General features: G+C 41.3%; 2 protein-coding genes across 10 annotated transcripts; both read left to right on the top strand.

Annotated features, from left to right (window-relative positions):
• The first annotated feature begins 79 nt into the window (after positions 1-79).
• Positions 80-6,168, top strand: LOC135343939 (glucose transporter GlcP-like). Of its 4 annotated transcripts, XM_064540976.1 has the most exons (14): positions 80-371; positions 1,006-1,117; positions 1,249-1,403; positions 1,457-1,498; positions 1,597-1,702; positions 2,024-2,148; positions 2,305-2,475; positions 2,519-2,578; positions 2,804-2,918; positions 3,195-3,379; positions 4,113-4,183; positions 4,356-4,528; positions 4,647-4,723; positions 5,876-6,168. In XM_064540976.1, exons 1-14 carry the CDS (start codon positions 280-282, stop codon positions 6,027-6,029), a joined length of 1,638 nt encoding a protein of 545 aa, XP_064397046.1. In that variant the 5' UTR covers positions 80-279; the 3' UTR covers positions 6,030-6,168. The 4 variants fall into 4 exon arrangements, with proteins under 4 accessions (XP_064397046.1, XP_064397047.1, XP_064397049.1 ...); XM_064540977.1 differs by lacking the exon at positions 80-371 and having other exon boundaries at positions 1,006-1,125; XM_064540979.1 differs by lacking the exon at positions 80-371 and having other exon boundaries at positions 1,006-1,125; positions 1,249-1,407.
• A 101-nt stretch (positions 6,169-6,269) lies between these two features.
• LOC135343936 (glucose transporter GlcP-like) lies at positions 6,270-13,057 on the top strand. Of its 6 annotated transcripts, none has more exons than XM_064540971.1 (15): positions 6,270-6,435; positions 6,962-7,071; positions 8,020-8,075; positions 8,191-8,345; positions 8,406-8,447; positions 8,770-8,875; positions 8,973-9,097; positions 9,256-9,426; positions 9,478-9,537; positions 9,611-9,725; positions 10,062-10,246; positions 11,704-11,726; positions 12,147-12,319; positions 12,480-12,556; positions 12,710-13,057. In XM_064540971.1, exons 1-15 carry the CDS (start codon positions 6,329-6,331, stop codon positions 12,867-12,869), a joined length of 1,665 nt encoding a protein of 554 aa, XP_064397041.1. In that variant the 5' UTR covers positions 6,270-6,328; the 3' UTR covers positions 12,870-13,057. The 6 variants fall into 6 exon arrangements, 5 of the variants coding, with proteins under 5 accessions (XP_064397041.1, XP_064397040.1, XP_064397044.1 ...); XM_064540970.1 differs by having other exon boundaries at positions 11,704-11,753; XR_010397280.1 differs by lacking the exon at positions 11,704-11,726 and having other exon boundaries at positions 12,710-12,773.
• The last annotated feature ends 1,099 nt before the right edge of the window (positions 13,058-14,156 follow it).

Here is a 14,156-nt window from a genome sequence, read left to right as displayed (position 1 = left end):
GCCAAGGCTGTGCAAGCTCATAATTATTATGAGTCATAATAATGATGATGTCATTAAATTGCAAAACAAGGTGAGCCCCGCCCATTAATTTGTAAAAAAAGCTGTGTGAAGGTTGTCGAATTCTAGCAATAGTTCCAAGCTTAGTAACCCAGCTCAGATCAAAAGCAGCAACCTTGAAAATCCGGGATATCTGAGGTGACAACCCTGTCATTCGGGACAGTTGGCACCTTTGCACTATAAAGCTAGTGCAGTGAGTGCAGAACACATCTAAATTTGAAGATGGCACCTGGATGTGGGTGCAAGTGGTGTTATGTGGTGACCTGCTCTGCCTTCATTGGCTCATCTTGGTTCCTCAGTGGATACGATATCGGGTGAGATAGATCTACACTTTGATCGGCTAGAGTGCTACGTATTATTACACAAGATGCTCGTAGATCGAGCATTTACCCCAGCCGTGCGTTAGCTTAGATTTGCGAATAGATTTTACCATAGACCTTAACATTATATGCATGGAGAGAATGATTGGGAATCTAGAAAGCCAAGATTAGATCGATTAGAAAACAGTGTTTTTCGTCGCCTTCTACGAGTTTTAAACCGTATAGCGAGTAATTTTCGGGGGACAAAATATTTGTGGTTCAGCAATATTGAGACATTTCGTGGGTAATATTTTCGTGGTTGCTGCTTGCACTGCAGGTAAAGGTCGGCTTCATTCGTGGGTAAAATATTCGTGGTCAGACCTTAATTCAACCACGAAAACCAGCCCCACGAAAATTACCCTCTATACGATATTATCATTAGCCTATTATTTTTCAACCACTGTCTCGTTGTTATGTCCACACACACACACACACACCAATCACTCTACCCCTGCTGCGCGCCACTTTGTACTGGTTGAGGTACTGGTTAGATAGTATATATACACACAAAATCCACTATAATTATTTTAAAGCAGATATAATACACTGAGTGTCCAAAATGTAATTCAAGAATTCCCTCCCACCCCAGTTCTAGTAATGGAGTGAAGGAGATGAACGGTTTTAGAGATTTCTTCAACCTCTCGGGTTCAGAGGACAACTCCACCACTGGGGACTCCAGTGAGGAAACTAGTGCCATCTTAGTGAGTTAGTGAGTTCTTGTAGATCAACTGAGCTCCTTGCGTGAAGTGTTTCAATTAATGACTCTCCAGGCTTTATGATATGGGTCCAAGGCTAATTATACGTAAAGACCAGGTCTTCAAACTTTCCTCAGGGTCTGGTGGTGGCCCTGTTCTCGTTAGGCTGTCTGGTGGGTGCTCTATTAGGGGGACCCCTGTCAGACTGGGCTGGGAGGAGGGCTGCTCTAGTGATCGGGGCACTACTATTTGCCTCTGGAATCGTCATTCAGAGTGCTTCAATGGCTTTATGGCAGGTTGCTTTATTGTGAAAAGCTTTTTGTGTTTGAGTGTGGATGTATATAGGATGCTTTTGATTGGAAGGATTTGGTCAGGACTAGGACTTGGGTATGTTGCAGTGATAACCAATCAGTGATTGAATGTGACTATATACTAGTGTATAATTGTATCAAACTCATGCACATGCATGCATGCCGCACTCGTAGGATTATTGTACAATCAGTACCAGTGTACATTGCTGAGATTGCCCCCAAACAATATCGTGGTAGACTGGTCAGCTTGGCATCAATGGCAAGCGTTACTGGAAATCTGGTAAGCTTTGTGTATACTTAAAAAAAAAGGTCTATTTGTATTGAGTTTGACCTTCATAAAGTTGTCATAACTTTGTCATACTTTACTGAAATTCAAAGTTTCTTATACCATTGGATTCCTTGTTAAAAAGCGCTTCTACCTATATGCTGTAGAGCTGGTAAGCTCCAACCAGCTAAAAGTTAGCATTTTCCATGTAGAAGTCCCAGGCATACATGTCCACCACATAAAGCATAAATGAAGCCATAATTGACCACATAACTTCCGAGCTTGAACTCAACACAAATAGACTTAAGTATTAATAATTTGGCTTGTCTTTGCCAGATTGCTGCTCTGGTGAATATTGGGGTTGAGGGGTTGTCGTTTGGTTGGAGAGTGTCGCTGGGTCTACATCTGATTCTTGCCTGCTGTCTCATTATCGGATCACCGCTTATCCCAGAATCTCCAAGGTGGATTACACAACAAACAGCTAGATTAAGTATAATTATCATTTATAAAATTTATGGCACATGCAGGCTTCATATCGATATGCAGTAAAACTAATAATTATTGTGTTATGGAGGAAATGAATTCAAACACTAGTCTATAATTATACTCTTTTTCAGATGGCATGTTAAGAAGAACAAGCCACACAAAGCTCTGAAGACTCTGAAAAGAATTTTCAAAGATGACCGAGTTGTGGCATCTCGACTGGAGGAGATATCAGCTTCTTACCAGAAGTCCCAGTACGAGAAAACACTCTGGAAGACTTTTTTCTCCTGGGATATTGCTCACAGGTATGAGTTGGTTAAGCCCACATTATTTAATTTACACTTGCAGGCTCTTTCTTGGCTTCTGTTTGCTGTTTTTGTCAAGAATGTGTGGAATTTCACTTGCTCTGTAAGCATTAATGCCGTATACATTAATCATTATAAGTTGCAGGGTGTCATACAGGGGGAAAGGGGGGATATCCCCCCCCTTTCAATTATGACTGAGTGTCCATAGCTGGGTATTGAAATAACATGCAGTTGACCTTTTTTTAGCAACATTTTCTGGTTACTTTTCTCATTTCCTCCCTCTACTTTAAAATCCTGTATGACACCCTGAGTTGACATCTCTATGCAGGTATTTCTCAGTGTCTATATTCTACAAGATTGGCATATCTGGTTTCATCGGAGCGGTAATCCTCACTTTGTCACTGTTAATTGGTCAAATTTTGGTGCTACTGATTGCTGACAAGGTAAGATCCAAAAGCAATGCATGCAAGTCTTTCGGAACTCGGCGATTTATAATAACTGGCATGCACGCTCCCCCCCCCTGTCATTTCTATAGTTAGCTCTCAAAGTTTTTCCTCCGGATCATAAACTGTGCAGGGTGCATCGAGAAAAGAAAGTATATAGATTTCCGCAGCACTCCGTCTATTGTGCCATGCGTACACTATAATTACAGTATTTAATTTTATATGGCATACCATCACTATTAATTTTACTGAGTTTGAGGGTACATCTGCCTGCAGTTTGGTCGCAAGTTAATTCTGCTGTGTGGGTATGTGGTGATGAGTGTTTGTCTGGTAGCGGCCTCAGGGCTCATTCTGGGATTTGGACTGGAGGCAGACCAGCTCTCCTCTGACAAGACCATCGCAGGATACTTTGTAGTGGCTTGTCTCGCTCTGTTTGTCGGTGTGGGGGCTTTATCTAGCATGTGAGTTTAATACCATCATGCACAGTGTTATACTACGTATATTCACCTAACTGTATATTTAGCTATAATTATATGTATCATATGTGGGCCCTGCATGATATTGTTATAATCTCTGCATGCAGTTGTGCACAAGAAATAAGAATGGTTTTGGGGCGAGCCGCCATCTATAGATATAGCTGAGAATGTTGATTATTTTGCCTTGTGGGGGGGTAGCAGGGGCGTAGCCAGGGGAGGTGCTCAAGCACCCCCTTTCTATCTGAGATTATACACAAAGTGTACCTGATTGTCTAGCTGAGCACCCCCTTCTCTTCCAGATCTTGCTGCAGTTAGCTAGCTAGTATAGGCAAGCAAAACGAATTGGTCTTTAAACTGTGAGCTGTTCTGGCTTAGATCTATAGACTAGTTCTCTTTCGTAGCAAAACAGGCTTCTCTATGGATTGGGCCACACCCAACTATTTAATTATTAATAAGAGGTGTGGCTTCTGGTCAACCAAATTTCGGCGCTTCGCGCCCTCTTTAGTTGTGATAGCACCCCCTTCCTCAAAATCCTGGCTACGCCCCTGGGTAGCCACAGTAAAACTATCCGTATATCCGTGTGTTTGCATGTGCCTGTCTGTCTGCATGGGAGTAACTGCTCAACGGTTGCAATGCGAGTACTATGCGCAGCTTCTGCATGTATTGTCTTTTAGCCACGTTTTAAGTGAATTTTAAAACAGTAGAGCTAACTTCTCAGGTGTTCTTTTTTTACATGTAGGAATCAGAGTTGGATTGTTGTTAGCGAGCTGTATCCATTGAAGATAAAAGGTTTGCATAATATTATAGTTCATGCATGCATACAGAGGTATATAAATATCTATCAGGCTCATCAGGCGTATTTAACTGACCATTTAACTACTTGCTCGGTCATTATAGTGCCCTAGCATGCAAAGAAATGTACGAATTTTACCCAATCTATATGAAACTCCTCTCTGCCCAGGTTTGTCATTGTCAGTGGCATCGTCTGGTTGGTGGGTTGGAACCATTTTAAGTGGGGAGATCTCTCCCTTCCTCCTCTCTTCTTCTCTGGGCACTGCCGGGACTCTTCTACTGCACGCCGTCATCTGCGCCCTCATCTTCATATTTGTACTGCTGCTATTGCCAGAGACTATGGTAAATGGTGGTACTTATAGGGCTACAGATTTTGTATCATGCCGACTACAGCATCTGTATAATTATATATATACACCGTTAGAACTTTGTATATTGCCCTCCTATTGTTTGTTTGTAGCAATTGAGTCTGGAGCAGGTTGACCAACTATTCTCCACCCCCTGGTTACAGAGGACCAACCCTCTCTACTATCTAACGTACGTATGTTGATCAAAAGTATACCTCTACCTTTTAAAACACCTTTACTGTATCATTTGAATGCTACCCTCTTATAGTCTATTAGTTGGACGTTGGCCAAAAAATCTTATCACTGTCAGTAAACTAGCTATTACACTTGTATTAAAACTGTGATGATTTGTGCAATGACATCATTATGCCTCAAGGCGTAGCTGCAGGAGGGATACGGTAAAGCTGACTGTGTGTGTGTGTGTGTGTGTGTGTGTCTGTGTATTCCAGCAGTAACTGCTCAACGGTTGCAATGCGACGAAAACTAACAGCTTCTATAGGCTTCTAGCCACATTCTCTTGGATTTTGATTCGTAGATTAGCAAACTAAAGCTTCTTTCTCGAGTTATGGCTAGTTTGACTCACATTGAAGGCTGCATGTTGCAGTCTCTTCAGAATCTTTCATAGCATCATCTGTTCGCACAAACTTTAATTTCTATTCAACATATGAGTTAGCCTTGCACTAAAGCGCTAGCTTTTTGTTAGCTACAAGACTCAGAAAATATCTGTTAAAACAGCTAGCTATATAGCAGTAGCCATTTGTGAAATTGACACACCCTTTAATTATTCCTGTGGATGTAATGCGCATGCGCGCTCATTCCCATGTGTGAGAAAATAATATCCAAATCCTCCTGGCAGAATCATCTTTGTCTTGAGGGCCTGGTAAGCCTACCATATAACAATATAGATAACAATATGCATGTACACAGGTCTTTTCTTCTTAGATATTATATACACTGAACTATAGATCCTGGAAGAATCAATTTTCTTCTTTCTTGAGGTCCTGGTAAGCCACATAATACAATAAATAACAACAATAGATGCATGCATGTAAATAAGTGTTTTCTTCTCAGTGACTTTATATAACTTTAATATAAAATTCGAAAGCAAAAACATGGCGAGAGGCATTAGCACAGCGCCAGCTTGAACACTAGTTGTAAACAGTGTATACCAGACCGTATCTCTCAATTGAGAGCGGCCTGGAACACTAGTTGTAAACAGTGTATACCAGACTGTATCTCTCAATTGAGAGCGGCCTGGAATAGAGGCTATATATAGCGAGAGGCTATATATATAATTATAGCGAGTGCTTAGAGTGATAAGGTTGTGGTTACTTCCCACTAGGTGTGGTCGTGTCAACAAAGTTCAAGTGTTGGCTGTCTCCAGCTCTGATGAAGAGTTACGAGGACTGGACATTTCTCTGGAGGATCTGACCAATCAAAACGATGACTGTGATAAAGTGACTAGAGATACGGACAAATTAACTCAAACTCTGTAAAATAATAATTATGTCAATTTGCTTTTATACAGTGTGCACTGCATGCCAAAGTGATCTCAGATCAATCACTCTGCAGCCTGTATTAATATATTAGGGCCCAGTGTTCCATGCATTGATCAATGATTTAGATATAGCCTGATCTATTGTTGCTATAGTGAAGCATGGCATGAATATACTTTTGTAGCTATATAGAGGGGTGACCTATACAATCACTAGTTGTTTGCCTAACCGTTATAAAAGCGAAAACTCGGCCTGGGATCGAGGCTACCACTATAGTGCTAGTGCGGAACAATATTATTATGCTGAAATTGAAGATGGCACCTGGCTGTGAATGCAAGTGGTGTTATGTGGTGACCTGCTCTGCCTTCATTGGCTCATCTTGGTTCCTCGTTGGATATGATATCAGGTGAGTTAATAGATCTACACTTTGATCGTCTAGAGTGCTACGTACTCTGAAACAAGATGCTCATAGCTAGAGCTGTGTGTTGAGCTTCACAAACACATACGATTGCATATATATATTTTTTTACTGTAAACCGTAGACAAACACAATCATATATTTTTGCCGTAGACCTTAAATGATCGTCAATCTAGAAAGCCACGATTAGAAAACAGTCGCCTTCGAAGATCGCCTACAAGTTTCAACTATCAGTAGCTTATGCCTATTATTTTTCAACCACTGTCTCATTAGCAGTTAAAGTAGTCCATTAAAGTGTCTATATACTAATATAGTCATTCACAACTAGGCTTGAGGCTATTATGCTCCAAATTTTACCGGTTATTCTATTCTCCAATTCCCAAGCTATAGCCTATTATTCTCAGTGATTCAGCCCATTATTCTCATAACAAATTTATTATTCTTCATTAAAATCACAATAAAAATCATCTTTTGCAACACAAGTGAAGTCTCTACATATAATATATACATATAGTCCTGAAGAGCATTGTATTGCTGATCACCAAACGAAGTGCCTTGAGTTGATCCAGCATCAATATGTCTCTACTTGGCTGGGGGGTTGGAACTGGAATCATAGTGGCTTCAGTAGGTTCAGTGTCTGTTGTGTTGTGTTGGGATATAGGCACTACTGGCTGTACTAATCTCTTGATTCTCTTCAGATTCCATATAAAGTACTAGTAGTCTACTAGCTATAAGGTTACCGTACTTATTCGATTTAAAGCGACACTTTTAAATAATTACGAAGCCAGAGGTCGTTTCTTTTGGAGGTTGAAAATTATGTTGAAGTCCTGGTGTCGCATATTTAGAGGGTCGCATCTAATTGGAGGTTATTCTACTGTCCTCGATTATAGGCCGCTTAAATTACGTTGTTTCTTCCGGCCTGGAATCAAGGCTGTGGTTTGACCTCTATTTAGGACGCGACATAAAAAAATAATTGTGAACGCTGCAGTCGCTATTTTTAGAGGTCAGAAAATTGGAAAAGATCGAGGGTGTCGCATATTTGGAGGGTCGCTTTAAATCGAATAAGTACGGTAGCTAGCTACTGTGCTATATGTAGCTGCAGTCTAGTTCAGATTAGAGTACAATAACATTGGTAATTGTGCTTTATTTAGAATGCTAGCCACGTGGCATAATTATTCCCACCTACTCTACCGTTTATTCCCGCATAATTCCTAATGCTCCAAGCTACCTATTATTCTCAAAATTATGCTCGCATAATCGCCGCATCCCTATATTCACAACTCATTTTTGTGTCCACACACACACACACACACACACCAATCACTCTACCCTTGCTGCGCACTACTTTGTACTGGTCGAGTACTGGATTGTAGGTACCAATAGGTATACACACGAAATCCACTAATAAAATCAATGTTCCCCGACAATAATAGCGCTCGGTTGCCCTCTTGAGGAGGTGACCAAATGTTATTCACTGAGTGTCCAATGTAATTCAAGAATTCCACTCGCACCTCAGTTCTAGTAATGGAGTGAAGGAGATGAAAGGTTTTAGAGATTTCTTCAACCTCTCAGGGTTGGAGGACAACTCCACCACTGGGAACTCCAGTGAGGAAACAAGCGCCATCTTAGTGAGTTAGTGAGTTCTTGAGCTCCTTTGTGTGAAGTGTTTCAATGACTCTCCAGGCTATGATATGGGTCCAAGGCAATCAGTATAATTAATACAGGTCTTTAAACCCCCCTCAGGGTCTGGTGGTGGCGCTGTTCTCGTTAGGCTCTCTGGTGGGTGCTCTGTTGGGGGGACCCCTGTCAGACTGGGCTGGGAGGAGGGCTGTTCTAGTGACCGGGGCACTACTGTCTGCCTCTGGAATCATCATTCAGAGTGCTGCAATCGCTTTATGGCAGGTTGCTTTGTTGTTAAACGCCTTTTGTGTTTGAGTGTGGATCTGTCCTTTGTATAGGATGCTTTTGATTGGAAGGATTTGGTCAGGACTAGGAGTTGGGTATGTTGCAGTGATGACCAATGTGACTACCGTATAGCGGGTAATTTCCGGGAGACAAAATATTCATGGCTCAGCAATATTATTGAGACCTTTCGTGGGTAATATTGTTGTGGTTGGAGCTTTGGTTGGAGCTTGCACTGCAGGTAAAGGTAGGCAAAGTCGCTTCATTTGTGGGTAATATTCGTGGTTAAACAAACCTTCAACTACGAAAACCACAAATATTTTTGCCCCACGAAAATTACCCTCTATACGGTATTATTCATGCTCTCCTGATACCAACAAGGATCGATGTATCAAACCCACGGCACTCGCACATGTACAGGATTATTGTACAATCAATGCCAGTGTACATTGCTGAGATTGCCCCCAAACAATATCGTGGTAGAATGGTCAGCTTAGCACCAATGGCAGGTGTTACTGGAAATCTGGTAAGCTGTGTATATACTTAATATGGCCTGTTGTACGTACGTGCTGTATATAATTATGACCATGCATGATGCATAAGTACAAGGATATTGTTGCCAGATTGCTGCTCTGGTGAATATTGGGGTTGAGGGGTTGTCGTTTGGTTGGAGAGTGTCACTGGGTCTACAGCTGATTCTTGCCTGCTGTCTCTTAATCGGATCACCGCTCATCCCAGAATCTCCAAGGTGATGACACAAAAAACAAATTATATTATGGCCTCGCTGTTTTGTACTAGCTGTTGTATATCGATATGCATCAGTTTGAGTAACTAATTGTGTTATGATCGAGTGCCTTTGGAAATGAATTTGAACGCATAGTCTAGAATTATACTGACTCATTTCAGATGGCATGTCAAGAAGAATAAGCCACATAAAGCTCTCAAGACTCTAAAGAAGATCTTTAAAGATGACCAAGTAGTGGCGTCTCAACTGGAGGAGATATCAGCTTCTTACCAGAAGTCCCAGTACGATAAGACACTCCGGAAGACTTTCTTCTCCCGGGATATTGCACACAGGTAAGAGTTGGTTAAGCCCATATTATATTATATTCATTCAATTACTTGCAGGCTGTTCCTTGGCTTTTGTTTGCTGTTTTTTTCAAGAGTGTGTGGAATTTCACTTGCTCTGTAAGCATTAATTAATAATTATACGTACAATTAATGATTAATGTGTCAATACACGTTGTCATCTCTTATGCAGGTATTTCTCAGTATCCATATTTTACAAGATTGGCATATCTGGTTTCATCGGAGCGATAATCATCTGTTTGTCACTGATAACTGCTCAAATTTTGGTGCTACTGATTGCTGACAAGGTAAGCCCTGTATCTATACTTAGCTCCCAAAGTATTTTCCTCTCTTGGGTCGTGAACTCTGGGTGCATCGAGAAAACAAAGTAGTATGGCAACACTTAATTTGTCTATACTGTGCATGCTTGGACATGCATGCAAACTATAATTATAATAGTGCATGGCTGTAAAATCAGGAGCCCCCTGAGTATACGTTGAAGTTAGCCGCTCCTTCTCTTATTTATGGGCTCCTGCTGTAATAATTATAGAGGTATATAGCCGAGGGTGACATGTTTATATAGCATATATGCCATGGCTATTATCTGTAAATTGCACTAAGTTTGAGGGTACATCTGCCTGCAGTTTGGTCGCAAGTTTATTCTGCTGTGTGGGTATGTGGTGATGAGTGTTTGTCTGGTAGCGGCCTCAGCGCTCATTCTGGGGTTTGGACTTGAGACAGACCTGCTCTCCTCTGACAAGACCATCGCAGGATACTTTGTCGTGGCTTGTCTCGCTCTGTTTGTCGGTGTGGGGGCTTTATCTAGCGTGTGAGTTTAATACCATGTACAGTTTACGCCCTCATTCAGCCCCCGAAACGGTATATCAACATCGTCAGATAGAAAATGTAGGTCTTAAAACCTCCGTGAATGGGAGGGTGGGAGGCTTAAGATTTGAGCAGCCAATTTGTCTGTGGCTCGCTGGCAGTAGCTGTACTTTAGCATGTGCAACCAGGATGCTATACTGGATGCGCACGTGCGGTAGGCATGCATGTAACCGGGAGCCACGCCTATACGATCGTGGGCTTCGAGGTAAGGCCGCGGTTAGTGTATTCCCTCGTTAACTACGTTTAACTACATTAACTAATTACATAATTATATTCACCAAATTGTGGTGTAATGTAATGTTAAAATATCTGTGTACAAGAAATTCAATGGTTTTGGGCTGAGCCACCATCTCGATAGGTGAGAGATTATTATGCCTTGGGGTGTAGCCGCAGAAGAATACGGTAAAGCTATGTGTGGTTGTGTGCCGATCTGCATGGATGTAACTGCTAAACAGCAATTGCAATGTAAGTACCACTAACAGCTTCAGTCTATCAAGGCCGTATATAGAAAAGAGGGCATGCAATTCGATATCATTGAAATTCATATAGGTACAGATAGGTGTCTGTTTTTAGCAATAATTTTATTGCATATATATACGCAATTATATCCTTTGACCCTCCATAGTTTAGAGGTACAGAGCTAGCTATATAGCTAGCTAGAGAGAGAAAATCCATAATTGTTCATTTTGATACGTTCATGTTTTCTGTACGCAGAGGAGAGTTGGGCATAATTATGTCTGTTCAATGATGTCAAGGAAAATGTCGAAGTATGTTCTTTCGATTGAATGTGCCTCCCCAGACCGCTCTCAGACCCTTCTATACTTCCATGGTGGTGATGCAGATGCTTTTCAGTTCTGAAGTAGAGTATACAGACTATTCAAGTATTACTTGACTTGTATATATACATCTAATAATAGTCTTATATAGGAGGCGATGCATGGCCGGGCACTTCCTCACTATATACTCCCACTGAGCTTGAGACTTGATGGCATAGTCCTCCCTGTCTATAACTCATCGCTGGCAGTCCTGGACTCACTAGCACGATCCATAGCTAGCTACACTAGATTCCGAAATACGGAAATAATAAATACTCTGTAAACTGTGGAAAAGTCCATGTCACTCTTATCTATTTATAGCATCCGGTACTCCATGAACATTATTTAAATTTCGACGAAACAAGTATGTTGGGTAGATGCTGAGTTGCATACCACCCTCTCCCACCTTCGGCAGTCAATTTGCCCTTGGTACTGCTCTATATATAATAAATAGGATTCTATATAGCCACGTTGTTGGGGAATTTGATTTGTGACTTTCAACAGTAGATCGATCTATTTTTTAGCAGGAGTGCATGAATGCATTCCTAACTATTCAGGTATGTATACTTTTCACATGCACATGCAGGAGTCAGGGTTGGATTGTTGTTAGTGAGTTGTATCCATTGAAAATAAAAGGTTTGCATATAGTAATGTACCATATAATTATATAGCTCGAAATTTTTGAGGGGCTTAATTTTCACTGTTTTCATGGGTTAGTATAGTCACACGAAACGAAAACGAAAATAGTTGTTTAATTAGCTATAATGTGCAAAGATTGAAGGCGTGGCCTGGGAGTGGGTGCTTCCAGTAAGCATGCAGTCAACCCATGAAATTTAACGAAATGCTTTTAGAGGCCATTCCACGCAATTTATGTACCTTGAAAATTTCACGCTATATATACGGTATGTTGTGCGGATTTTTTAGATAAGATTTGTGTAAACTGTGTTTCTATTATTATACTGTTACCATGCGATGTTGTGGCTGTTTGGTGTTTTACCCAATGCATGATACTTCTCTCTGCCCATGCAGGTTTGTCAGTGTCAGTTGCGTCTGTCGGTTGGTGGCTTGGAACCATTTTAAGTGGGGAGATCTCTCCCTTCCTCCTGTCATCTTCTTTGGGCACTGCCGGGACTCTCATACTTCACGCCGTCATCTGTGCCCTCGGTTTCATATTTGTGCTGCTACTACTGCCAGAGACTAAGGTAAAGTTGTGGCACTTATCATCAAGACGTACTGCAAATTCTGTATCATGCTGATCTACAGCATCTATATAATTATATCTACATGCACCGTTAGGGATAAACAAACTTCCTTATTATAAGTATAGCCCTCTTAATTATTGTTTGTTTGCATGACTTGCAGCAATTGAGTCTGGAGCAGGTGGACCAACTGTTCTCCACCCCCTGGTTGCAGAGGACCAACCCTCTTTACTATCTCACGTACGTATGTTGATCATATATATACCTCGGCTTTTTAAAACACCTTTTTAGATATTATTTTGCATCAAAGTAGATCATTACTACTTGACAGTGCATATATAGGTTTAATCACGCGTGTTTAGTGTATATAAGGTTGTGGTTACTTACCACTAGGTGTGGTCGTGTGCACAAAGTTCTAGTGTTGGCTGTCTCCAGCTCTGATGAAGAGTTACGAGGATTGGATATTTCTCTGGAAGACCTGACCAATCAGAACGATGACTGTGATGATGTGACTGGGGGCACTCAGTCTGGCGAGTTAATGCAAACTCTGTGAGCACGATGTTAATTAATAGCTACTTGGTCATTCATCATTATTTCTGTCATTTATACGACTCCTTGTTCACGTACTATTCATATTTATTGTACACTGAATACCATCTCATAATTAATTTTGTTTATGCATGTTGCGTAACATAATATTATAGTCTCTTCCCCAGGAAGAAAAATAATTTCCTTCTTCTGTTCTGACTTTATGTGCATGGCTATACCTTCTATAATTACAGCGCCAGCCCCGACTAAAAATTATGATTTTCCCGTAGCACACAAATAGAACAGTTTAATTTGGCACTTATATATAGAGTGCAATGAACTGGGCGTTGCCGGGCCACGCCAGCTAGATGCATGAACACTATAATGATGCATGCAGATTGATAATTAATCTTCTAATTTTCTTTGTTTCTATATACAGTAAATGCACAGAAATCATAAAAGGAACCCCAACCCGCTGAGTCAGCACTTTATCATCTTAAACATTCTTGAGCGTTTTATCTGTCTTGTATTACGTCTCCTGTTAGTCTATGAGTCGTAGTAGTTTAAAACTATCGTTACTACACCTGCTAATTATTAAGACAGGAGTCAAAGAAACAAGGAAAGTGCACTGCTTCGAATATGACTATGCTACTCACTTTCTAGTGTCACTGAGTATAGACCAATTGCAAATTGGGGCGAGCGAAGCGAGTCCCTTCCTAGTGATGAACGTTGCAATTTTGTCTGTGTGTGTGTGTGTGTCAGGGACCGGCACGATAATTATTTGTTTTTTGTACTTGTTACCCTTTACCAACTTTTACGTGAAAGCTGCGCATGGGCACAAGAGCTAGCTACACTCAGGAACGAAGGCTCAGACAAGACACAGAGACTCTTGAGGCTACAAGCACGCCTACAGCAGGTCAGAGCAGCTCAGATGGGGACTTTCTGAGCCTAAGATCACACAGGCACGCCTGCAGGAGGCCACAGCAGCTTACTTGCCATGTTTCACTTCCAAGTTTGTGTTTTTGTGATAATAAACCTGCTAGCTCAACAGGACAAAACAGAGATCGAGACCAGTCACTATGACAGGTCAGAGCAGCTCAGGTGGAGACTTCTGAAGTTGCACATGCACCTTTAGACAATACAGTACTATGGCAGGTCAGACCAGCTCAGATGGAAACTTCTGAGGCCACACTGGCACGCTTACAACAGGTCAGAGTAACTTACTTACCCGGCAAGATTGTTCACAGTATACTATCTTGTAATTTGGGTCCAGCAAGAAGTGATAATATCTCCTTGCTCCTAACCTTGCTCC

Source organism: Halichondria panicea, chromosome 11 (assembly GCF_963675165.1).
Source record: "Halichondria panicea chromosome 11, odHalPani1.1, whole genome shotgun sequence".
Taxonomy (NCBI): domain Eukaryota; kingdom Metazoa; phylum Porifera; class Demospongiae; order Suberitida; family Halichondriidae; genus Halichondria; species Halichondria panicea.
This window is presented reverse-complemented; position numbering and strand designations above follow the sequence as displayed.

Coding starts and splice junctions, on each gene's coding strand:
- LOC135343939 (XM_064540976.1), top strand. CDS start 280: ATGGCACCTGGATGTGGGTGCAAGTGGTGTTATGTGGTGACCTGCTCT. Junction 1,404..1,456: donor AGTGCTTCAATGGCTTTATG/GCAGGTTGCTTT, acceptor GGATGTATATAG/GATGCTTTTGATTGGAAGGA. Junction 1,703..2,023: donor CAAGCGTTACTGGAAATCTG/GTAAGCTTTGTG, acceptor TGTCTTTGCCAG/ATTGCTGCTCTGGTGAATAT.
- LOC135343936 (XM_064540970.1), top strand. CDS start 6,329: ATGCTGAAATTGAAGATGGCACCTGGCTGTGAATGCAAGTGGTGTTAT. Junction 10,247..11,703: donor GTGGGGGCTTTATCTAGCGT/GTGAGTTTAATA, acceptor ATGCACATGCAG/GAGTCAGGGTTGGATTGTTG. Junction 12,320..12,479: donor TACTACTGCCAGAGACTAAG/GTAAAGTTGTGG, acceptor CATGACTTGCAG/CAATTGAGTCTGGAGCAGGT.